At 32.8% G+C, this 24,294-nt stretch overlaps 4 protein-coding genes across 9 annotated transcripts; 2 read left to right on the top strand and 2 right to left on the bottom strand.

Moving 5' to 3' along the window:
* Positions 1-1,585: 1,585 nt before the first annotated feature.
* LOC126674716 (short-chain dehydrogenase TIC 32, chloroplastic-like) lies at positions 1,586-4,713 on the top strand. 2 transcript variants are annotated; one of them, XM_050369206.1, is made up of 8 exons: positions 1,586-1,759; positions 2,290-2,521; positions 2,880-2,959; positions 3,042-3,195; positions 3,366-3,444; positions 3,806-3,893; positions 4,232-4,278; positions 4,395-4,713. In XM_050369206.1, exons 1-8 carry the CDS (start codon positions 1,654-1,656, stop codon positions 4,551-4,553), a joined length of 945 nt encoding a protein of 314 aa, XP_050225163.1. In that variant the 5' UTR covers positions 1,586-1,653; the 3' UTR covers positions 4,554-4,713. The 2 variants fall into 2 exon arrangements, with proteins under 2 accessions (XP_050225163.1, XP_050225164.1); XM_050369207.1 differs by having other exon boundaries at positions 1,588-1,759; positions 3,809-3,893.
* Positions 4,714-4,834: 121 nt separating this feature from the next.
* Positions 4,835-7,022, top strand: LOC126674715 (short-chain dehydrogenase TIC 32, chloroplastic-like). The gene is made up of 7 exons (XM_050369205.2): positions 4,835-5,161; positions 5,295-5,526; positions 5,628-5,707; positions 5,812-5,965; positions 6,095-6,173; positions 6,265-6,364; positions 6,623-7,022. Exons 1-7 carry the CDS (start codon positions 5,053-5,055, stop codon positions 6,829-6,831), a joined length of 963 nt encoding a protein of 320 aa, XP_050225162.1. The 5' UTR covers positions 4,835-5,052; the 3' UTR covers positions 6,832-7,022.
* Positions 6,861-13,235, bottom strand: LOC126674714 (mitogen-activated protein kinase kinase kinase YODA-like). 3 transcript variants are annotated; one of them, XM_050369204.2, is made up of 12 exons: positions 12,965-13,235; positions 11,793-12,591; positions 10,948-11,688; positions 10,579-10,666; positions 10,396-10,458; positions 9,944-10,104; positions 9,767-9,842; positions 9,351-9,410; positions 9,173-9,280; positions 8,776-9,015; positions 8,169-8,245; positions 6,861-8,081 (listed from the first exon to the last, which is right to left on the bottom strand). In XM_050369204.2, exons 2-12 carry the CDS (start codon positions 12,347-12,349, stop codon positions 7,580-7,582), a joined length of 2,673 nt encoding a protein of 890 aa, XP_050225161.1. In that variant the 5' UTR covers positions 12,350-12,591; positions 12,965-13,235; the 3' UTR covers positions 6,861-7,579. The 3 variants fall into 3 exon arrangements, with proteins under 3 accessions (XP_050225161.1, XP_050225159.1, XP_050225160.1); XM_050369202.2 differs by having other exon boundaries at positions 11,793-12,577; XM_050369203.2 differs by having other exon boundaries at positions 11,793-12,528.
* A 6,765-nt stretch (positions 13,236-20,000) lies between these two features.
* LOC126674555 (silicon efflux transporter LSI3) lies at positions 20,001-23,495 on the bottom strand. 3 transcript variants are annotated; one of them, XM_050369025.2, is made up of 4 exons: positions 23,132-23,495; positions 20,895-22,107; positions 20,399-20,588; positions 20,001-20,322 (listed from the first exon to the last, which is right to left on the bottom strand). In XM_050369025.2, exons 2-4 carry the CDS (start codon positions 22,062-22,064, stop codon positions 20,060-20,062), a joined length of 1,623 nt encoding a protein of 540 aa, XP_050224982.1. In that variant the 5' UTR covers positions 22,065-22,107; positions 23,132-23,495; the 3' UTR covers positions 20,001-20,059. The 3 variants fall into 3 exon arrangements, with proteins under 3 accessions (XP_050224982.1, XP_050224981.1, XP_050224980.1); XM_050369024.1 differs by lacking the exon at positions 23,132-23,495 and adding an exon at positions 22,683-23,125; XM_050369023.1 differs by lacking the exon at positions 23,132-23,495 and adding an exon at positions 22,808-23,125.
* Between the last annotated feature and the right edge of the window lie 799 nt (positions 23,496-24,294).

Below are 24,294 nucleotides of genomic sequence, written 5' to 3'. Positions count from 1 at the left end.
TATATATATATATATATATATATATATATATATATATATATATATATATATATAGTTTATAATAAATATAATTATAGCTGTATTAATTTTAAAAGAATTATTATTACAATATTATATATTATAAATTTAATTATTATTAATTTATAATTTATAATATTTTCAAATTAAAATACACATTTTATTCTATAAATTTAAAATTTTATTTATGTATTGTTGTATTAATTTTTTTAAAAAATCCTTAATTTAAATTTTAGTATAGGTTTTTATTTAATAATAAAAAATGGCAATAACAATACTTATAATATCATATTTACATAGTAACCATTAATTTTTAAATCATTAAATAAATTTTGAATTAACCTATATGTTTTCCTTTCATAAACTCAGTATAGTATTAAATAAATTGTATAGGTTATTATTTATAATACGTTAAATTAAGATAGTTTGATGAATAAAAATAATATTTTGATTAACTTATATATGTTTTACTAACAAAATTTTATATTTTCAATATTATATTTTTAGGCTTTCATGCCAAACAAGTAAAATGAATTACAATAAGAAAATGAAATGAAGTGTAATAAGGGCATCTCCAACCCAACTCTAAAAAAGAGTTGGGTCCCACCATTTAGAGTTGGGCAACTCCAATCCAATTTTAAAAATCCATTTTTTTAGAGTTTTTGAATAGTAAACTCTACATGTAGAATTTCACTATTCACATCTCTATACGGACTATTTTGTATTTTTTCATGTTTATCAATTGTTAGTTTAACCCATTAGCTTTAATTTATACAATTATATCCTATTATATTTAAATATTAAAAAATTATATCTTTATTACTATACTTTTTATATGATTTTTCATAAAATTATAAATATTAAAAAACCGCATATATTATAAATTAATATATGGGAACGCCAAAAGAATGGAAAACGGAAAATTGTTGTCGAGATTGTTGGACTTTTTTTTCTTTCTAAAATTCTTGCTTATTCACTTTCAATATGAGCACGAATTTTAGCGTTCAAGATATATATTATCTAAAATATTAATATTTTATTCAATTTTATTTAATAAAATATATATTATTCTATGATAAAAATATTTATTTAAATTTTATTATTTTACTATTGATAAAAAAATATATGTTTTTATTTTTAGGATGAATATGTAAAAAAAGTTTGAATTTAAGTCAAGTTGTTAAATAATAAAATGGTGTAGTTTTAAAATATTATTTTAGAGTTGGAAATAGAGTTTGTGGTTAGAGAAAAATTTGTTTAGAGATGGAGATAGAATTTGTGATTGGAGAAAAATTTATTCTATCTCTAAGAAATAGAGTTCCAATTATAAAATGGGTTGGAGATGGCCTAATTAAATTATCTGTAAATTATGCCAAAAGCTGCACTTTCACTTTAATTTTAGAAAAAGGGAATGTAATATTGATTCAATATCTGTCAGTCACATTCATACGTATTGGCTTATCTGGCAGCATGAACTCCACTAAATATGCAGCACCACTGTAGACTACACTGTACCCGTGTGCCGTATCAGACACACTATCTATATATATATATCCAAACCAAATTTAACTGACATTCCTTAAAATCTTCTCTGCCTCAGTTTCCTTTTCTTTTTAAAATTTTTGTAAGAAAAAAATGTGGTTTTTTAGCAGAAAAGGCCCATCTGGATTCTCATCATCTTCTACAGCTGAGCAAGTTACTCAGGGGATCGATGGCTCCGGTCTTACTGCCATTGTTACAGGTTTAATATTTTTCTTACATGGTTTTAAGGTTCTTTTTTGGACAAAGTTGTGATCTTATGTTTCTAATTTGACATGCATGGTGAATAAAGGAATGTTTTTTTACGTTAATTGCTGTGATTACGATGTTTTATTTGGCATTAATTATTTGATTAATTTAGTACTGTTTTTGTCCTGTTTTAACTTCAATTTAGCTGGTGGTGGTCCTTTATATTTAATTGCATTTTTGGACATGAAAATGAGAGTTAACCACCCACTTTTTTATATGTTTAATGGTTGATTAATTTCCTTTGTGAAGTAAAAGAGTATGATTAGATTTTGGCTCTAAATATCAAATATTTAAAGTAAAATCTGTGCAATTTATGAGGTAATGGGACGTTCATGTTGTTCAGTCAGTGTTGATATGATTAGATAGTGCAGAGCTATTGCCTATTGGTTCCATGAAACATATAGATTTTTGTTTTGACATTTTGACTTGTAATAGCTTACCGTGTTTACTGACTCGATTGTATTCTCGGTCACCCACAATTAGGAGCATCTAGTGGCATTGGCCAAGAAACTACCCGGGTGCTTGCGTTACGCGGTGTCCACGTTATCATGGCAGTGAGGAATGTTGCTGCTGGAAAAAATGTTAAAGAAACTATAGTAAAGGAAATCCCCTCGGCTAAAGTTGACGCGATGGAATTGGACCTCAGTTCAATGGCATCTGTGAAAAAGTTTGCATCAGACTTCAAATCCTCAAGTCTTCCATTGAACATCTTAATGTAAGAGTATGATGAGAATTATTCTTGATGGTATGTGTTGTTGTATATGCATAGCTATGTAGCACGGATAGGAGAAAACTGGACACTGATATGGTGAAATGGTTTTATTTTAAGGTGTTTTTATTTAACAATGATATTTTGTGTCCTAAACGCAAAGTTTCCGACACGTTTCCGACACAAAAAAAATATTGATTGAATTAAGAGTCTGTGCTATAGCACAGTTGATAGAATGCTATTTCTAAAAAATCACTTGATTGGTTAAAATGTTTGTTATTTGTCTATTTGATGTGCTTATATTAAGCAACTTTTTGTCAAGAAATGACCCTTTCTTTGTTTTTGGTCTCTTTTTACTGTTAAGTAACAATGCAGGAGTTATGGCTACCCCATTCATGCTTTCAAAAGACAACATAGAACTACAGTTTGCAACTAATCACATAGGTATGTTATCTTTTGCTGCAATTGGTTCTTGCACCAGAACAGTCGAAGTCAAAGATCAGTCTGTCAATTGAAAATTCTGCAGGTCATTTTCTTTTGACAAGTCTGTTGTTGGACACCATGAAGAAAACATCTCGTGCAAGTAATAAAGAAGGGCGAATTGTGAATGTTTCATCAGAGGCGCATCGATACCCTTATGAGGAAGGAATTCGTTTTGACAAAATCAATGACCAGACCGGGTAAAGTAATTGCAATCTAGAACAGTGTTCGGTGCTAAGAATCTTAATTTTTGGTCATGATCTTTTATTCATATAAAATGCCAATTTCTCCGCCTGAAAAGATAATTTTGTTGGGTCCCTTTCCTGATGAATCTTGCTGTGTTTATTTTATCTTCCTTATTATGTTACAGGTATGGAAGCTATCGCGCATATGGTCAATCAAAGCTTGCTAATGTGTTGCATGCTAATGAGCTTGCGAGACAACTAAAGGTATGCAGTCTTGTCCTTGATGTCAAATCTATGGCCATGCTCATAAAAATCAGTAGTGTCATTTTTGGACATGCCGTGAAGCTTAGAGCTGCATATGTCTCTAATTTGGATTCTAGGCGAAAGACCTGCTTCTCACGTTGCAATTCTTCCACTGAAAATTTTAAATTTTAAAAGTTAATTTTTCTCAGTAGACTTAAAAAAATATTCTGCAGTTAGAATATGTTCTTTGGACGACTTATGACTGCAACATATATTGGTTATTGAGTGTTTAAGAGTTTTTGCTCCGCATGAATCATTGTGTGTATCAAGGTAGCCTTAACATTTTTATTTACCCATAATAAGTTTTGATTGTTATGGTAAGCAGGAAGATGGGGTTAATATAACTGCAAATTCGCTGCATCCTGGAGTAATATCCACCAATCTTTTTCGCCATATGGGCGTTGTCAATGGTAAGCTCGCTACTTGTTTCTTCTATGGGTAATTTTCAAATGGTACAGTTATTTTCATGAAGCATTGATGTAAGATTGCCTTCAAATCTCTGGAGCCTATCAGGGAAACTCGCGGCATGTCTTTGTAAAACAGATAGTGCATCTCTAATATCCTACATAACACGGAAAACGCCAAAACAGAAATTAGAAAAACAATATTTTTTATGAGAATAGCTTATAAATATAGAGTTCTAGAGTTTCATAAGTAATTATGAAAATGGAAATGAAACGCTGAAAGATACAAGTCGAAAAGTTCCGTGCAGCATAACTAATATCATGTTCTTTTTGTCTAAATGCAGGAATTGTTGATAAAATTGGTGGACTGGTGCTTAAAAATGTTCAGCAGGTGAGAAATAGCAGGCATGATATGTGTAGCACAATTGTACTATAGGAAGTTCTCTTGATCCAAACCTTAATTTACTAGCTAATCTATGTTTTGTTGAATTTGATTGTGTGTTGCAGGGTGCTGCAACAACATGCTATTTGGCATTAAATCCACAAGTTAAGGGTATAAGTGGTGAATACTTTTCAGACAGTAATGTAGCCAAAGCAAGTAATCACGGTTTGAATGTTGAATTAGGAAAGAAACTCTGGGACTTCACCAAGAAACTGGTTAGCTGAATGATGAGTCTCAACCTCGAATACAGTTAGTTAATGTAATCAGTATATATTAAACAATGTTCAATTCATGGATCTTCGGTTCGAGAAATGAAAATAAGAGGACCGAGCCATTTCTTCTGATTCTGTTTCAAATTCGATATATACATACATGTTATTATCATGTGTTCCCTTAGATTTGCTGTATATGTACGACTCTATATGATGAAATACAATACAAGAAATACTATTTTATTTGCCAACAAATTTATAGCCAAGAACATAAAATGCAGTCACGGGCCTAAAAGAGCCAACGGATATCTAATGAAAGCCATAGAGAAAAGGTTTTCATTGACGGTTCTTACATGGTCCCAAAAAAATCTGTGGTCATGTAATGTTTGTTTGGAGTCAACTTCTTTCTCATGTAATAAGCATGTATGTTTGTTGTGAATATCAGTTCTTCAAAAGCTGAAAAAAAAAATACTCAGTAGACCAATCACAAGAAGAAACAAAGATCATCAGCATGTGGTGGCTGTTTAACAAGAAAGGACCATCTAAATTCTCAGCTTCTTCTACAGCTGAAGAAGTAACTCGGGGAATAGATGGATCTGGTCTCACTGCTGTTATTACAGGTTTTCTTTCTTTTTAGGTCTGTTTTTAGATAATGATCCTGGGCTTCGGCTCGGGGGAGTGAGTCCTCGTTACCAAAAAGAGAGGAGCTGCTCAGTAGAATACTGAATCAAGTTCTATTGGTTTATGTGGCAGGAACTACGAATGGGATTGGTACTGAAACGGCACGGGTTCTTGCGATGCGTGGTGTTCATGTGATTATGGGGGCTAGGAATATGGTTGCTGCTGGAGATGTCAAAGCAGCTTTAACTAAGGAAATTCCATCTGCCAAAGTTGATGCCATGGATTTGGATCTCAGTTCTTTGGCTTCTGTCAGGAAATTTGCATCAAATTTTAATTCCTCCGGTCTTCCACTCAACATCCTTATGTGAGAAACTGCATTTATATATTAGAACACCATTGATAGACTGTTTATTAAGGAACTGTGGACGTGTTCTTATTTTCCGTTTTCAAATTTATTGCTGCAAGTAATAATGCAGGTGTGGCTACTGGCAAATTTATGCTCTCTAAGGACAGCATTGAACAACATTTTGCCACAAATCACTTAGGTATGTTGCGAGTATCGGGAGGTATCCCATGATCGAGTTTGAATTTATTGAAAATAATCCGAGTATCTCCTTTTACATTTAGCCTGATATGAAAATGCCTTCAGGTCATTTTCTTTTGACGAATCTGTTGCTGGAGACCATGAAAGAAACAGCACTAAAGAGTGGAAGGGGCGGAAGAATTATAAATGTCTCGTCCGATGGACACCGTATCTCATATCGTGGTGGAATTAGATTTGATAAGATCAATGATCCTTCAGGGTAACATTTAAAAACCGCAAATATCAGAATCACATTTCCAGTTGCTGATATTTGGATCATACGTGCCTGATATGGCAGCTCTTATTTTTATTTGTATTTGTTATTGAAGAAATTATTACTTTGATACAGCTACAGCAGTTTTTTTGCATATTGTCAATCAAAGCTTGCTAATGTTCTTCATGCTAATGAGCTTGCAAGACGTTTAAAGGTGTCTGCTTTATCCTACTATTTGAGGTTTTTTTTCTGGTCTTATCATTTATATATTGGAGTCATCATCCTGATGCTATTTCTCGGAGCAGGAAGACGGGGCAAACATAACTGCAAATTCACTTCATCCTGGAATAATCCCTACCAATCTTGTCTTCTCAAGCAAGAATTCTAGTAACAGCATTGTCGCAGGTAAACATCAAATCCTTTAACGACTTGTATTACATTTCATTCAGATTAGTTTAGCAACTTCAATGATAGTGTGTACCTAAGTTGCACAGAAATTAAAAACGAAAAAAAGATATTGATACGAGAATATTTTATCACTCTAAAATTTTAGAATTTCAGAGACATTTAGTTTCCATGCAACATAGGCAATGGCATGCTACTGTTTTAGTGATTGCTTTCGCTTCGGATGATAAATGTCTTAATTTTCTTGGAATGAAACAGGTGTTATTAAGATGCTTTTAGGAAGAGTGTTTAAAAGTGTTCCGCAGGGAGCAGCAACTACATGCTACGCAGCATTGCATCCGGAGGTAGAGGGAATTAGTGGTGCATATTTTGTGAACAGCAGCTTAGGTGAAGCAGGTTCAATGGCTAGGGATGTGAATTTGGCTAACAAGCTATGGGATTTCAGCTCCGATCTTGTCAATAAATGATATTACTAGTGCATCATAACCATGAAAGATTACAGAATGGTGTAATTAGATTTCTATTTTCAATTTACTCAAGAGGTGATGTACATCAAACAAATCAGCTCCAACAGTATACAAGAGCAGTTAATCTGAGCTGGCATTACCATCACAGGGAACAATGCACAGGCTCAACTAATTCAAGTTTTCTTCATAAATAGAGTTCTAGATTCTAACCTCAATTCAGTTCTGCATATGCGATCTCAGATCCGACAGAGCAATCAAAATGATGTAAATAAGATGTAGTCAGTTCTTGTTTCTCTTCTATACCGTGCTCTAAAAGAATGTACACTTCTCACTGCTATGAATATTTTCCATACTCAAGGAACCGCCAATCTCCCTAGGGACAATACACCTACTTTGTCTTGATTAAGTCAGCCATTTTTTCAATGATTTATGCACCTGACTGCATGCACATAGATGCTGAGACATACCACAACAGCTAGTTTCTTTTTTGCTAGGGAGTCCCCTTCATTGTGCAAACTGAATATCCACATGACTGCATAAAGCTTATATGCTGAGCCACTGTAACCAAGCTCCAGGCAGAAAATTTCTCCGAAAACCAGATCTTTCTATCGGCTTTAAGCTTACCCCGCGGTTTGTTTCCTAACACTTACTGCGAAAACTAGCTTCCTCGGCAGTTGAATTGGGTGAATACCGATCCAGCAATTTAGAAAGCTTGCTCTGACAGGCGTGTCCACAAAAATGCTTAAAGTTAGACACCACCGGTTCGGTTGGGCATAGAAGAGCGGGGACTTAGATCAAGGGATGGGTTCATCTTCACATGATCCTTTAACAGCTGTCGGGACACACGATCAGCCAGGATAGATTGTCCGTCATAAAGTTCCCCGTGAGCAGGCCTTCCAAGTTGCTTTCCAATGACATCATTTTCACAGGATATGAGTTCAGAGAACATGTGAGACCCTGGCTGCATTCCTCGGAAAAGGTCTGGATTGCAATCATGATAAGAGAAGCCATTGATGTGGCTACCACTTGAGTGCTTTTGGATGCCAAAACCCTCTTGTAAATAAACAGACTGCTTCAGGTGATTAAATGGAATAGCACCACTGCCGCCTGTAAGAGGAGTAGATGAACCTGACATGGTTCGTGGGCTAGATATAGGTGAAGGAGACATTATCTGCGGTGACCTTGAATGTAGTAAAGGGCTTCCAATTGGTGAGACAGGACATGATATATTCCTTGGAATAAGAATATCACTGCAGGTCACGGAATTGAAATACGCCATAAGCTAATGATGTTGACTACAAAAAACCAAAGTAGAAAGGAGAGACAAGGAGAGAAACCTGGCATGGGAACTTCTCAAAACTCGAGATGAATGAATTGCAAGCCTTTCTGACTCTGAGGATGTATTTCTAATGCCCTGAATAGTGATGGCAACAGTTTAAACATCTTTGGCATGATGAAGAAGAGAAAGATTAAGGTTAGCATGCAAAGCAACTTAATTTAGAGTCCCACAGAGACATTAGCACATTACAATATTTTACTGCTGTCTAAAAGCCGGTTTGAGCAGCCACAACTGTTGATGTTTTCCTCTCATCTTAGGCTGCTCCCACAAACTCCTCGTCTGACATCTAATATGTGCATTCATTTATTTTTTTCAGAAGTATTCGTTATGTTTCAAGGGGAGGTTCTAATGCCCTTGATTGTAAGGTTTCTATCCTTGTGAAAAATTTGATATATTATGAGAAACATACATTATCTTAAAATTACAATGACTAGAGTTTGAGTAATCCCCAAAACAATCATTTGAGACACAATACTAACAGAAGAAAAACAAAAAATTGCCACGCAAAATGTCTATATCAAGAAAATGTAAACTGAACTCATTAGTGGAACAAACATATTAGGAAGTAGCAGATATAAAGGGAACAGCATTAACAAAGAAAATACCAGAGCCTTCACGCCATCCATAACTGCGGGGGATTGTTCTGTAGGTTCGATCCCTGGAATAGGTCTTTCCAAAGGTGCAGCAGATTTTACAAATGGATGTTCTAAAAGCTGGGCAGCAGTGGGGCGATGTAGTGGATCACGTTGCAAACATTTTCTCACGAAATCCTTTCCCTCCTCAGAGAGGTGATCTGGAATTGCTGGGAGATCCTTACTATTTCCAATCTTAAACATTGCAGCAACCTTGAAGTCATAAAATTGCCAGTATCAGGAAAGTAAAAGAAAAACCCGAAATTTACAGCAAAGAATCTAGGTCATAGAGCTGAAAGCAGTATTCAATCACGTAAGAAGAATCGTGCATTAATAAAAGTTCCTGCAATCTATAACTTTCTTCACTCACCCCTTCAAACTGGCTCCAGGGAGGTTTGGTGGTGGCCATTTCCAAAACTGTACATCCAAGACTCCATATGTCCACAGCAAGGTTGCAGCCATTTGAGTTTTTTATAACCTGTGAAAGGATAATTGATGAAGCACAGCATGGTATAGAAGATTAAGGTCAACCAAGAAAATACTCTGACCTCAGGAGCCATCCAGTAAGGGCTTCCTTTGAATGATAGTGGACATGATTGTCCAGTAATCTGCAAAGGAGATAGCACCCAAGTAAGTTGGGGTAATAGGAACATATCACCATGCAGAAATGCTGAAGCCATAACTAAGACATAAGATAGGTAACTAACTAGGGAAGCAGCCCTTTAAATTAAGCATGCTGTCCCAATAAAAGATCATTATCCACCGGTGCGTGCACCCAAGCATATATATGCCTAACTAATCGATCTCCACAGAGTAAACTTGTTGCTTAGGGATTATCAAGTTTTGTACGCATCAGATGCGCCATTTAAATGTAACAAGTCTTAAATTTCACAAAGCATTAGTGAATTTCCATCAAATTTGATAAATTGCATTTGAAGTGAAAAGAGACTTTATCCATACTTACATGCTTAGCCATCCCAAAATCTGCCAATTTAACACGACCATTTGGATCCACAAGTATGTTTGCTCCTTTAATATCTCTGTTCAAGAAATGCAGTTAATACCATGAAATACTGAGATGCCAAAATTATTTGATTGTTATCAGTACGCAGATGAGATGAACAAGAATGGCTTATTTCACCTGTGGATGGTGCTTTTAGAATGCAAAAATGAAAGTCCAGACAAGATTTGCTGAGTATAGCTACGAATTGCTAGTTCGCCCAACTGTCCATACTCTTGGAGAAGCTTGTATATGGACCCGCCAGATACATACTCCAGGTAAATATAAAGTCTATCACCAACCTGTCCAAGATAAGTTTCAAAGGTTTATAAGTTAAAACAACTTAAATTGTCATGATGCATGAGTATAAGATACCAAATGGCCAGCTTATTATACTGCAAACATAAAAAAAGTCCAGAGACTAAACATTTATCTTCAAAAAGATTCTTTCATCATTGTTAGATGGATAAATGGAAAGTTAGCAATTGTTGTACCAAAGCACTGTATATGCCAAACCAATATTTAAAGAGAACAAAAATCTAAATTTTGAAGGCTTCAATTATAGGGTCAAGAATGTCATGTACAACACTTACCGACTCAGACCCATAGTATTGCACAATGTTCGGATGCCGTAACCGACTCAATAGAGAGATTTCCTATGAAAGAAAAGTGAATGTATATTCAAATATACTTGAAAGAGCAGGCAATTTAAGGGGAATAACACATAGAAAAATTTAAAGAGCATAAAACTTCAGGTCTTTTCACAGAAAACTTGCCTGCATTAACTGCTTAGCACTTTCCTTTGATTTAGCATCGTCTGAAAACAATGTAACTTCCTTCATTGCGCACATTTCTCCACTTTCACTAACCAATAGAAATTTAAATCAGATATCTAACACAAAATAGTCACAGGCATTTGAAAACATATAAGAAGCTTAAAACATCATTTAGGAAAGAAGTCAATCGAACAAGCATATCGCATGAGAATGAAGCCCGTCCAACACATGCTTCCAAACAGTTAATAACATCACATTCACCTAGTCATTAGTCAACAAAGTTCTCATTATAATTGTAGAAAGGATGGTATTGCACTAAACATTACCATGCATTAGACATTTACATACATCGCTAAAATTTTCCAGTACCTGTTAAAACCAACATAAACATGTCCAAATGTGCCTCTACCCAACAGCTTTCCTTTTTTCCACCGTGATCCAGGGCTTACCGGATTCTCTGCCCTTCCAGGACTTCGTGGCACTGAGGGAGATGCTGCTGCTGAATTTGAGGGAGAAAAAAGAGAGGAATTTGAAACTGATACAGGAGGAAGTGGTAATCGGTGGCTTTGTTGTTTCCCATCATCATGCCAATATGTCTGTGACTCAATGGTTGTCCCTCCTGCACGAGGATGAATTGGTGTGACCGCACCACTTTGAATCCTTGAGCTGGGGCCAGGGCTAGTCATTCTCGGACTAGGTATTGGGGAACATTCAGGACTACCCCTACTCTGTTGCCAGAATAATTGTCCTGACATATCGCCTCCCATTGAATTATGCCCAGAATTATAACCTGAACCTGGACTAGAGCAATGGCCAGATCCTAGTAAACAGCCATCTGTGTAAGGCTTCCCTGCCCAGAAAGCAGAATTTATTACCTGTTCATTGACAAATGCCCTCATTGGACTCCTAGAAGGACTTGACATAGAACTGTCTGGGGCACTGCAGAAAGCACCATGATGTGGAACTTGTAGATTTGGCACGTAGCCACCTAGAGGCCTCCGTTTGGGTGATGTTGTAGATATGTGATTACCAAAAGAAATGTTTGATGGTTTTTCTGCCTCTCTTAAATTTATTTGGGTGGCAGTAGATAAGCGATCCTTGACCATTGCACTTCAGAAAAAAAATAAAGTACAACAATTAGGGATGAGAGAAAAATAGAGACAGAGGAAGCAGATAACATATATGTGAAGCTAACAACTAATAAGCATTATCACCTGGAAGTAGTGTTACTAGTAGTTCTAATACTATGATCACAGTCAGTTGCCAACGGACTACGATGGCTCGAGTCAACAGCATCATCACTATCAATGGAGCTCTCGCTAGAAACTGAAGCAGTGGCCAAATCTCCATCCAAATCTGCTGGATTTGCCCTACTACGAATGCATCCTGGTTTTGGCAGATGCGGAAACAATGACTTTGAGCCTTTCTCCAATTTAGATTTTGTTGACATTCCAATTCCGGAGTCTGTTCGTCCCACGATTGCAAGGTTCACACCAGGAAGAGGAAGCGGTTGAGCATGGGGCCTCTCAGCAAAACTTTGACATCTTGAAACATGATTTCTAGAAGGGGAGGGCGATCTTGATTGTGCTCGAGATTGAGATCCTATCTCTGAAACTGTGTCACTACAGCGTCTTCGTGAACCTCCAGACCTTCCAATGATTTTACTTTCAGTTGGACTCTTAAATCTACGGTGCAAAGTGTCAATGAAACTTTCCTTGCTTGCTTTCTTCTTAACTTCTTTGGATGATGATTTACCCCACCATGAAGGCATATCTTCTGAGATTTAGACTTACAGTAGCTACACACAATTCTCTTAAAATATTTTCTTCCTCATTATCAAAAACGCAAAAAAAGCATCACTTTATGAAATTCCGAGCCACATGGACAACTTACATACAACTCGAAACCAGTTGTATAAGTTCCTCAATCATTCCCGCAATGAAAAATGACCTACGAATTCAAAGCCGGACCATTCAACAGCCGATTCAGTAAATAAAACCTGCAAAGACAAACCTAACTATATTTGATCCATGTTCTTAAGCATACTCATACAAACCCATGTCAAATTAATGTTACTCAATGTGCATTTCATTCATTAACAAAATCCTCACTTTCAAGCTGAAGTCTTTATTTTAATATGATAAAAAGAAATAGTACTAAAATTAGTGACTTTCAAACTCCACATTTTTCATTTTTTTTTTAATATTCTTTAATTCTTCAATAATCTCATCAGAAACACAAACAAACAGTTACGATCTTAAAATGCTAAAAATAAACAACATTTACAAACAGATCTAAATACAGTAGCAAGTAAAAATTAAATAACAATACCTAAACTCTACACCAAGACTAACTAAACTGAATTAATTTTTTAAAGGACACTTACTTGACAAGCTTGAAGTTGAAGCTAGAGTTAATTAAGAAGAAGAAAATGGACAGACTGAGTCAAATCAGAGCGAGTTGAATGGTGAAGCTTATGATTAAGTGAGTGAGAGAGTAAAAATGAAAACCCTAGAAATGTGTTTGGTTGTAATTTTGGTTTAGAATTGAAAGTTTCTGTAGAGATCGCGTAGAGAGAGATTGACATAAATGTTGTTAGAGAGAGAATCAAAACATTACAAAGCTAACGAGAGAGAGAGTGTGTCTGAACTAAGACATAACTTTGTACATCTCTTCATTTCGAATATTTAAATTTAATGAAAAAATAACTACTACTAGTAATATTTAATTTTATTTTATATAACAATAAAAATAACTTGTATAGTCGATTATTACTATTAATGATATTTTATCTTTGACAAAAAAAAATGAATCTTTCTGATTTGATGTTTTTCTAATAACAAAATAATTTTTTATGTTTAAAATTTCAACTTTCGTATGTATAGCGATTTAAATATCCTTTTAAAATTTTGCTGAACAAAATTTAATCTCTTATTATTTTTTTCCACCAAATAATGCTTTGTAAACTGCCAAAACATAAAAGAATTATGCTCTTTTTGTGATAAATTTTAAATGTTATGCTTAAATCGATTCAAATGCGAAAAGATAAAATTTTATAAGTACCCTAAAAAAATAATGTAAGAAATTACAGTGAAACTTACAAAGTTTTATTTTTTGGCCAAATGTGAGATCATTTAATCAACTTGCTATTTTAGATGTATTTTTAAGAACAAGTGTTATTTCACACGCATGAATGTTACTATTTGATCAAATTAATTATTCGTATATAATTAAACTGTATGTGTTTTACTTGAAAAGTCTTAAAAGTTTATTAATAAATTGAATATTTGATAATCAATATAATGAAAAAGAGAGAATGTGTCATGTGTGGACTTGTGGTCTAGTTGGTCTTTTAAATAGAGAATATTAGAAAGTCTGGGATTAAAAAAATTTCATTTGTGTAGAGTAGATTTTTTGTGTACATTTGAATAATTTATTCATTTTACCTTAAACTTTTAAATGAATTGTAATTATAGAAAGCATATGATCTTTGAAAATGCATAAAAATCTATTTTCTTGTCTCATGCATGGAATGGAATTTAGTTGGTGATTAAATGTATGATATCATAGTATATTAAGAAAAATTGAGGTAATGAAAATTGACTTCCAAATATATTGTCAACATCGACATAAGAACCAAGAAAATAAATATTACGATAATATAATACAATGCCAATTTCGTCCGATAATTAAACAAAATTGCTATCCCTTTCATCCACAATCAACAATATTGTCAAAATATGCCTAATAATATAATTATGCATGCATGCCAATAAGCTGACTTTTTATTAATTAAAGATGTTACATTATATTATTGTTATTATTAATTTCTATATCTTATATTTACATGTTAAGTTGTATGTATCAATGTAAAAAAAAATATACTACTTCTGTCTATAAAGATGGACAAAATTTATATTTTAAACATTTTAAAATATAGATAAACTTGTTATGATAATTTGAATAGCAAATTTAAAATACTAATATTGTCACTCGATAATTTCAACCACTGTTGTTGTTATTATTCTAATCATTACTAATTGTCACTTATTCAACACAAATAAACTTTTTCTCAAACAATACGATAAATTAGATTAATGGACTTTGTGAGAAAAAAATTGAAACGGGTAGAAAAGGTTCTTCCAAAAAAATATTTTGCATTCCTATATAATATATAATTAATTAAATTTAAAAAAATTAGATAATTAAATTAAGACTATAAGAAAAATTAATAAGAAAAAATTATTTTAACTTATATTTCTTAATTTTTTGTACAATTTTTTTCCCTCTTTTTGTAGGACCGAGATAGTGTATATTAACGAATATAAATATCATATTATTCCGGTTAAAGAAGATAATAAAATATTCATTAGTAACTTTATTACAAGGATATTAAACTCTCTGGGTCACTAAGCTTAGGTCAGATTACAGAAAGGTCATTAAACGGACTTTTGTTACAAAAGTGTCACTAAAGTTAATAATTTGTTACAACGGGAAGTCACTCGCATAAAACTCACCGTTTTTGATGACATGTCTCGCCGGATTTGTCCCCATCATACATGCCTCATATGCCACGTCAGACAAATTTTAATTAATAAAAGTTCAAAAATCACATTAATTCATAAATAAAAATATAGGAATCTAACCTCACCTTTTTCAGGGTTTTAAACATAATTAATCACTAAATCTAATTTACCCCAATTCATCTCATTTTCTTCATTTTTCTGGGCCACCATTCTTCCTACCACTGCCTGCCATCACCTCCACAAGCAACAGCTCCACCCTTCTTCCTCTTCATTCACCACCACCGCCTGACTAACTACCGTCGGAACAAAAATATGGCCACCCCTTGATGGGTCTGTTCTTCATCGATAAAGAGCAGACCCATCTGGGTATTTTTCAGCACTCTCAACATACACCATCCACACAATTAAAATTTGGTAGCGGTAGAAAAGCATAGAAATTACAAAAACATAATCCAAATTACAGTAATCAAATAAGAAGAAAAATATGCTTCAATTCGCAGGTGGATCTACCTAAGATTTGTTAAATTAAAAAGACAAAAATAGTAAGCATAATAGCCAATTGGAATGTGCAGCTTCTTATGTATCATCCTCCATTAATGAAAAAAAAACTAACCCATTAATAGTTAAAGAAGCAGAAGAAATAAAAAGAAAAGTGAAAGAAAATGATGAGCTGAAGTAGTAGGATTGGGATGAATCCAGTTTCAGGAGAGGAACCCACTAACCCTAAGCTGAACCTACTAGCACAAAACATTCAACAAACATTTTTCAAGGTTTTGGTCGATTTTTTTTTAAGCATAGAGAAAAAAGATGGACAATATAAAGAGTCCAAAATGATCCCTGGATTTTTATTAAACTAATATTTAGTTAGAGATTTATTTATTGACATGGCATATGAGGCCTGTATGATGTGGACAAATCTGGCGAGACATGTCATCAAAAACGGTGAGTTTTGTGCGAGTGACTTCTCGTTGTAACAAATTGTTAACTTTAGTGACATTTTTGTAACAGAAGTCCGTTTAGTGACCTTTCTGTAATCTGGCCTAAGCTTAGTGATCTAGGGAGTTTGATATCCTTTATTACAAACATGAATAATTCATAACGCTTTATGTCAATTTTAATTGGTGGAATAAAGTGTTTTTTTATGTAATTGAAATATGTTGGGTAGGGCCATAGCCACTTGGAAGTTTAGTACAAACATATACATATGAAAATATTCAAGCATTGTTGCCGTTTTATTTAAACATACTTTATTATGTCACTTTAACTTAAAAATAAATACATTAACTCACACGTTGGGTTTAAGAATTAAAAAGATTATGTAAATTTTGAAAATTTAAGAAATTTAGAATTATCAAAAATTTAGTAAATTTTGGAATAATAACATGTCATCATATCTTTAAAATAAATAATGGATCTCAACATTTTCACACAACATAACAGAATTTAATTGGCGATGAGTTTTCAAAATTTATAAATTGTCATAACTTTTATCGCACAAAATAGACTATTTCAATCCATAATATTATATAACATTTAGAAATTTTAATTATCTAAATTTTTATAATTCAAATAGCAATTAAAAGATTATTTATCGAGTTTTTATGTAAAAAATTGCAGCAAATATATACAATTATAGGAGCATTTACAACCCAATCATATGATGGAGTATATTTCACCGTATAGAGTAAATCAATTCCAACTCAATTATATAAACATACTTTATTTTATAATTTGGGTCATTTTACTCTACATGTAGAATTCTATTATTCATTTATCTATAAGAACTCGTTTATATTTTATCGCCGTTATAAAATACTTAATTAACTCATAAAATATTAATTTATATAGTTACACTTAATGACAAAATAATATATTAAAATGTTATTATTCTATGATTTCATATTTTAGTTTTTTTTATATACGACTATAAGAACATTAAATAAATAATAAAAATTTGCATATATTATAAAATGGCACTGTTTTAAATGTAAACAGGAAGAGAAAAAAATTATGTTAAAAACCAAAAACAAGCGAAGATTGTTGATTTTTGGTGCAATTAAACCATATGTAAATCATATGACATACTTCTAATAATAATTAAAAAAAAGACTTTTATAGTTTTATATGAAAAAGAGTAATTCTTGGATGTGATCACATATTTGGGTTAAACTAATTTTATAAAATTAACCAATTTTTTTTTTATCAAATCTAGTTAGAATTTTTTGTTAATTTGATTAGCTCAATTAATAAAAAAAAATCAATTTGGTTACCGTAAATATCATTAAAATTCGGCAAATCGGATTAATTGAATTAATCAGTTTTTGTATTTTTAATAACTATTTTTATATTCATCGATTCAACTGTTTAATCTAACTAACGGACTAGTTTGATTTTATATTTCTTTTAAAATAAATTGGTTAATTTAGTTTTGGCTAAATCGGTTCAAATAGAAAAGATAAGACAATTTAATAATAATTAAATCCGTTAGTTTTTAATTGAACTAACAGTTTGCTCGCCTGTAATTTGTACATTATTAATGCTATGCAGCAAATGCTATTTTTAAACTTACTAACTACACATTTTTAAAATGATTTTAACGTGAAAAATTATGATGGCTGCGATATAATATTAATCAAAAATCTAGAAGGGAAATTTGTTGGTTAAAGGAGGAAGGAAATTTGGATAGAAACTGAACAAAGGAAGCATTAGAAAAGCTTTAAATAATAAATAAAATAGGCACATCACAAACAAAGCAAGGGGGATGCATGCCACCAAAGGGGTCCTCATTATATTTAGCTCCAAATTTGGTTTAGTAATTTCTAATATAAAAATTGAAAGGATATCCAATATATTTATAATTAAATAGATTTTTGATTTGGCCAAATAAAAAAAAAGGCCAAATCTTTTATAAAAATTTTACAAAAGTCTAAATCTTTTAATTTTATCCAATTTGTACTGAAATACATGATTTCGTTTCAATAATGTCAAACGGTGTAATTTTGTTCATGTGGCGCCTACATGGCGCTGATATGGTATTGCCACACATCAGCGCCACATAAGCAAAATTATATAGTCGGACATAATTGAAACAAAATCATGCATTTCGGGACAAATTGAATAAAATTAAAAAAAAATGGAATTTTATGAAACTTTCATAAAAAAATTTGACCTTTTTTTATCATTTAGTCTTTTGATTTAACCTATCCTAAACTTTCGATATTTTTCATTTTTTTTCTTTACTCATTTTTAGGCATTTTTATTTCTTTATTTGGTCCTCGTACATTTGAATATAATTTTATAATTTTATTATTATTTTTTACTTAATCTTTATAATATTAAAAACAGTTTTAATTGGTCTATCACAATTTTGTAATTTATTAATAAAAAAAATTTATAAAATTATTTTTAAAAGTACATGGATCAAATAAAAAAATAAAAACACTTAAAAACAAAGTAAAAAAATAATAAAAAAATACAGAAATCTTTTTAAAAAAATCCACTATCCTTTTTTTTATTTTGAAATCATCAAATCTCATTAAATCGAATATGAAACAGTTACATTTGTAAGAAATTCGGAATAATTCGAAAACTAAATCCGATGACCTGACATGGAACTGACAACATGCTGCCTGATTCGCAGATCTTACTTACTAAAATAAAAATAAATTATTAATTGTTTCGTTAAATAAGTGCAGTCTTCGATCACTCTTTGATCAAACTTCTCCAATCACCCACAAACCCATAGCATTCCATTCAATCACCACTTGACAACTCCTTCATAAAAAAGAGACGACAAACTCCTTCATAAAAAAAGAGAGAGAAAGGACAACAAACCTTTCATAAAGAAAGGACAACATAAAACATTAAAAAAAAGATAAATAATAAAAAATAAATAAAACTAATATACCTAATAAACGATTCTATTTTGTTGTTGAAAGATCTTCAATCTATCTTCACTTCTTGGTGAATGAATTGTGCTTCGTTAATAGATTTTAATCCATCAAGAAAAAAAATGAAAAAGAGTCGCTATTTATTATATTCTATGAAATTAAAATAACATAAGTAAAAGGATGGCTACCGTCAATAAAGAAAATTAAACCATTGATGGCAGCCGGGGAAGAAATAAAAAGAAAACTCTAGACGGCTAGGGTCTGTTTAGAAAGAAAAGAGAGGTTTTTAGGTTTTGGCTGTTGATACTTCTTGTAGTTAAAAAATAAAAATCCACCATCCTAAATAGTTGGAATTTCATGTTGAGTCCCTTGCTGGAAGTGAGAATTTTCAGAGCATGTGCATTTATGGACTTCGGTTTCAAGGCCGATCCAATTCACATTGTATCGGAATCAACTGATTATTTTACAGCATAGTTGGAGAAGTTATATTGAAAAGCTGGACCTCTAGGTAAGTATTTTATTTAAAATGGAGATATGCGTCTTATATTATTTTTATTGGTTTAATTACTCGAAAATAATCAATTTTTGACCTTTCATTTACTAATTCAACTTATAATTTTTCATAGGATGTAGTTTAATTTCGGTAAGTACATTTCAATTATAGTCAAATATTCAATATAAACTACCGTATAATCGAGTCGAAATAAAATCAAGATCCGACTCGACTCGACTTTCATGAAAGTTCACACCTCGACTCGAATTTGATCAAGTTTCATTTTAGAAGTTCGGACTCGAATTCAATAGAATAAATTATACTGGAACTCGGTTGGACTTGATTATCTGTAGTCTATATAAATAATTTAGAATTGACACTTAGGTTGTTTATGCTGCTAAATGCTCATTATATGCTCTCTTGAATCATATTCGTTAACAAAAAATATGATTGCTTTACACAACACAGAATCAAATAAAATGTTCATGAACATGCAAAATTGACAGCAATAAATTAAAAAATATGCATGATTATGAACGATTATATACTGGAGCACATGAATTGGTATCATCTCATCTTATAAGTATCAAACCAACAGCAGTGACTAAAAGAGTAGAGGGAACACCAAATTTAAGATGCTTCCAAAATGTTAAGTTATACCCAAACTGCGGAGCACGTCGAGCCTGTTCGCACACTATCAAATTTGCAGCTGATCCGAGTAGTGAAAAATTGCCAGCTACAGTACTTACCCAAGCTAACACTAGCCATGCCTTTTTCTCATCAGCTGCCGAAATCGCAGCGGCTGACGCTGCTATCCGACCTCCGAGCAACAGAACTGAAAGTTGGTTGCAAATTTAGTAGTTAGATTCAGATATTTGGTAGAAAACATAGATGCAGAGAGTTAAACATACCGGTTGGTACATTTGAGGCCAAGTTTGAGAGGACTAGTATGACTGCAGCAAGAACTGCTATACCAGCTGCACTGTCCATCTTTGCATAAGGCTCCATAAAATCCCACAGAGCACTTGGAATTCCAGTTTTATTGAATCCATCAACCGTGATGAACATTCCACAGAAGAATATTAAAAGCGAATATGAAACCTGCTTAGACAAGAAATGCATAAACTCAGATTATTTTCACTTTTCACCCAGCAATCGAGTTCTGCATCATATTTTATACCTATCTAGCACGGAAATGGAAATGTTCAAATGGGAAACGCCGAAATGAGAAACAGCATATGTTTTATATGAATATGTTATTCATATAGAGAGTTTAGGAGATTCAGAAAACGTTTCTAGAAATGAAAACTAAAACGGTGAAATGTAAGATTTGATAAGTTCCGTGCAACATAGTTTGCAACTAACATTTCATCAATACTTAAAACAAAACAAAACAAAAGATTTCACCTTCTCAAGACATGGCCTAGCATCCTTGAAATCAAGAACAACAAGAATCAGTGCAGCAGTAATTGCAGTCCATGACATGTTCAGACCCATAAGCAAAGCAACCAGCATGCCGACGGTAACAATGTAAACACATGACTTCCACAAAATCCTTTTCCATTTCACAGAAATTTCTTCCTTTTCTCCTGGAAATTCTTCAGTGTACGCGTCTCTCAACGAATCCGTAGAAGCTATCTTCTTTGAAGGAGCAATGCCGTCCCTTTTTGGAGATAATCCATCAGTTGTTACCTCTTTTGATGCATTTGAATCCCTTGCAGACTCAAAATTACTGCTAGAGACATTGTGGATTTCACTATCAGCCGAACTTATTCGGTTTCTTAGTGTATCAGCATGGTTAGTGAGACCATTAATAGTAGGGGAGCTTTGTATGTTCACAGGAGAATCCAAATATGCAGAATGTGACATAGTAGCAGGCGAAAATCTATGACAACTTACATCTGCATCTGCAACAACTTCTACACTAGCATCTTCTTCATCCTTCGGAGTAGAAGACAACAATCTCCAGTACATACACAATATAATTATAATATTCACAACAACTCCGACAAGCATTGCAGGGAGAATTCCGAATAGGAATCTCCCGAAAGAAATCTTACTCTGAACAGCTATAACCAAGTTTTGAGGGTTACCAATGGGAGTAGCAGATGACCCGATATTTGCACTTGAGGCAAGTGCTAGTAAGAACGGATGAGGAGGCAGATTATGTTGCCGGGCTATTTTCAATATAAACTCAGTCAAAACAACACAAGAGGTGTCATTAGTGAAAAAAGCACTAGAAATCGCAGAAATCAAACAAATTCGACAAACTAAATCCTTAGGTCCCTTGCTTTTCCATGACAGCAATTTACCTAAGTATTTGAACATATCTGCTCTTTCAAGATAAACACTCACAACCATTGTTCCAAACAGAAGGCCAAGAATTGGAAGATCAATTGCAGCATATGCTTGATCCGGGGTTATTACTCGGAAAATAACCATAAGCATAGCTCCTAAGAGAGAACCTGCAGTTCTTCCAACTGGTAGAAAAGGAACAGAGGGAAAAACTGCCAATATCCAGAAAATTCCAAAGGCAATAGAACCTAGAATTACTTTTGGCGTTGCGGCCAATGCCATTTTTGTTCTTTCGTTCAGTCTTCTAAAACTACAGAATTCGGTCCTGAAATTATTGCATATAAAACTTTTATGTTATGAAACTGAAAAGAGTCTGAAGATACATCAACCATACAACAGGTAGCACGGACACTTCATTCAATCAACGTGTCCCGTTTCGGAAACGTTTCGGACACTTGACGTTTCGGAAACTTCATTTTCACATAAAAAACCTTAAAATAACACTGTTTCGCCGTGTCCCGTTTCCTCGTATCCGTGTCCGTGCTACCTAGGACATCAGTCAAAACAAGAAGTCCATTTTGAAAATTCTGAATCTATAGTTTAAACCAGTGCTAATTGAATGGCTTTCCACTTGAAAATTTCAGTTGCATCTCATGCAAACTGGAAAATCAGATTCCAAATAAAGAAAAGGTTCAAGAACACACCATTATAGATTATATATATCTAGATAAATCCAAAATTTAAATGGCCATTCTCTTTTGTCAATCTCTATAACAAGAACATGAAACAAACATAAAATTTCAATGTGATAGACCACAGAAATAGAGTATTAAGCTAAAGAAACGAAGTATTAAACTATTGACTATTAAAATAGAAAAAAGCCAAAAGAAAAAATGGAACCTTTTTAGATTCTATCCAATAACTTTTGATGATTACTGAATCCAAAATGAAGCAATTGGAGAAGAATAAACTAGATCGACTAATCATGACTGAATTTGATAAGTGGGGAGATATAATATCCGTACCAGTTTACCATTTGTCTGTAAAGTGGCAGAGGAGACCATTTTTCAGATAGACAGATCACTTCACATGCTTCAAAATTTATTTTGTCTGATACTATGTTTATTAGCAAGAAGTAAAGAATCCAAATTTACCAATGATTATCCATACATATAAGAAACTAAACTTTGATGTAAATTCAATCTAAGTCATTATCTAAATATCCTGGATGCAATTGAAATACATCCCACCATTCATTTTTCTTCCAAAATCAACAAGAGAACACTATAAAGATACAAAATTTAACAGTAAAATATAAATTTAAAGAAAGCAAGCAATTAAAATTTCACCTAATAATTACGAACTATAGCTCAAATGGTATGAGCTTTTTGGCAGTAATCTGCTAAAATCGAGGGTTCATCACTTCCACAGGCGCTCCCACTTGCCGAATTATAAAAAAATTGCTCAGCAGCTTATAAACAGCTATATTTTCATCCTTTTCTTTCAGTAATGTAATATATCCTCTGAGCAAATTTACTATAGTTTTGAACTCTAAAATGTTGATATCAGTATTTATTGTCGAATTTTGTTGGAATTTGAGTGTTGGTTTATAAGTAAAGATGGTGGAATGTCATTCTTGTGCTAATTTTGTAAGAGTTTTGATTCATTTTGATTTCTATGTATGGAGATGGAAATATGTCAATTTCTGAGTTTAATTAAGTAAAATAATATGAATTACGTTGGTTGATCTTGACATTATAGTGTTAATTAATGTGTGATGATTATTGATGTGAAGAGAAAACGAATCTTAATTAGTTAAACCTTTTACGTGATTGCCAGTTTGAATCTTAATAAAATATTACCGACAACAAGAAACATGAAAGCTCTTCAAAATGTAATTTCTAATAAAAAGTTTGGTGGATTACGGTACTGTTAGGGCTGTAAATAAACTGTTCCGAGCCGAACTTTGAAGTTTTTATGTTCCGTTCACATGAACGAAGAAGTGTTCATATTTGGTTCATATTCATTCGAGTTTTGGACGAGGTGTTCATATTCGGTTCATTAAAATTTATAATGTTCATATTCGGTTCATTAAAATTTATAGTGTTCATATTTGTTTTGTGTTCAGCTCGTGTTTGTTCGTATTCTAATGAGCTCTTAGCAAACTTCGTTTGGTAGTTAAACAAACAACTCAAGCACAGAGACAAACCGCGAAACAACGAACACAAGCTTTTTTTTATAATCAAAATTACATAATTTTGTTTAAAATTATGTAAATATGTAGTTTTAATAAAAAAAATTATATTTAATTTGACTACGAGCTAGTTCACAAACTCTTAACCAAGCTTCAATATAAGACGGTTTGCGAACTCTTTATCAAACTCAAATACGAGCAAGTTCACGAATTTTTTATCGAGCTTACATAATTTTGTTTAAAACTATGTAGTTTTAATTAAAAAAAATATTTTATATTTAATTTAACTACAAGCTAGTTCACAAACTCTTAACCAAC

Source organism: Mercurialis annua, linkage group LG3 (assembly GCF_937616625.2).
Source record: "Mercurialis annua linkage group LG3, ddMerAnnu1.2, whole genome shotgun sequence".
NCBI classification, from domain to species: Eukaryota; Viridiplantae; Streptophyta; class Magnoliopsida; order Malpighiales; family Euphorbiaceae; genus Mercurialis; species Mercurialis annua.
Note: the sequence above shows the minus strand (reverse complement) of the source record. Positions and strands in the feature narration are given on the sequence as shown.

Bases quoted from the DNA above. Each gene is read 5' to 3' on its own strand.
- LOC126674716 (XM_050369206.1), top strand. From the start codon at position 1,654: ATGTGGTTTTTTAGCAGAAAAGGCCCATCTGGATTCTCATCATCTTCT. The intron at 2,960-3,041 runs GTATGTTATCTT...AAAATTCTGCAG, and splicing joins GTTTGCAACTAATCACATAG to GTCATTTTCTTTTGACAAGT. The intron at 3,196-3,365 runs GTAAAGTAATTG...ATTATGTTACAG, and splicing joins AAAATCAATGACCAGACCGG to GTATGGAAGCTATCGCGCAT.
- LOC126674715 (XM_050369205.2), top strand. From the start codon at position 5,053: ATGTGGTGGCTGTTTAACAAGAAAGGACCATCTAAATTCTCAGCTTCT. The intron at 5,527-5,627 runs GTGAGAAACTGC...TATTGCTGCAAG, and splicing joins CTTCCACTCAACATCCTTAT to TAATAATGCAGGTGTGGCTA. The intron at 5,966-6,094 runs GTAACATTTAAA...ACTTTGATACAG, and splicing joins AAGATCAATGATCCTTCAGG to CTACAGCAGTTTTTTTGCAT.
- LOC126674714 (XM_050369204.2), bottom strand. From the start codon at position 12,349: ATGCCTTCATGGTGGGGTAAATCATCATCCAAAGAAGTTAAGAAGAAA. The intron at 9,411-9,766 runs GTAAGTATGGAT...TCTCCTTTGCAG, and splicing joins ATTTTGGGATGGCTAAGCAT to ATTACTGGACAATCATGTCC. The intron at 9,016-9,172 runs GTGAGTGAAGAA...TATGACTTCAAG, and splicing joins CCTGGAGCCAGTTTGAAGGG to GTTGCTGCAATGTTTAAGAT.
- LOC126674555 (XM_050369023.1), bottom strand. The intron at 20,589-20,894 runs GTGAAATCTTTT...TTGTCTAAGCAG, and splicing joins CTAGGCCATGTCTTGAGAAG to GTTTCATATTCGCTTTTAAT. The intron at 20,323-20,398 runs GTATGTTTAACT...ACCAACTTTCAG, and splicing joins GGCCTCAAATGTACCAACCG to TTCTGTTGCTCGGAGGTCGG.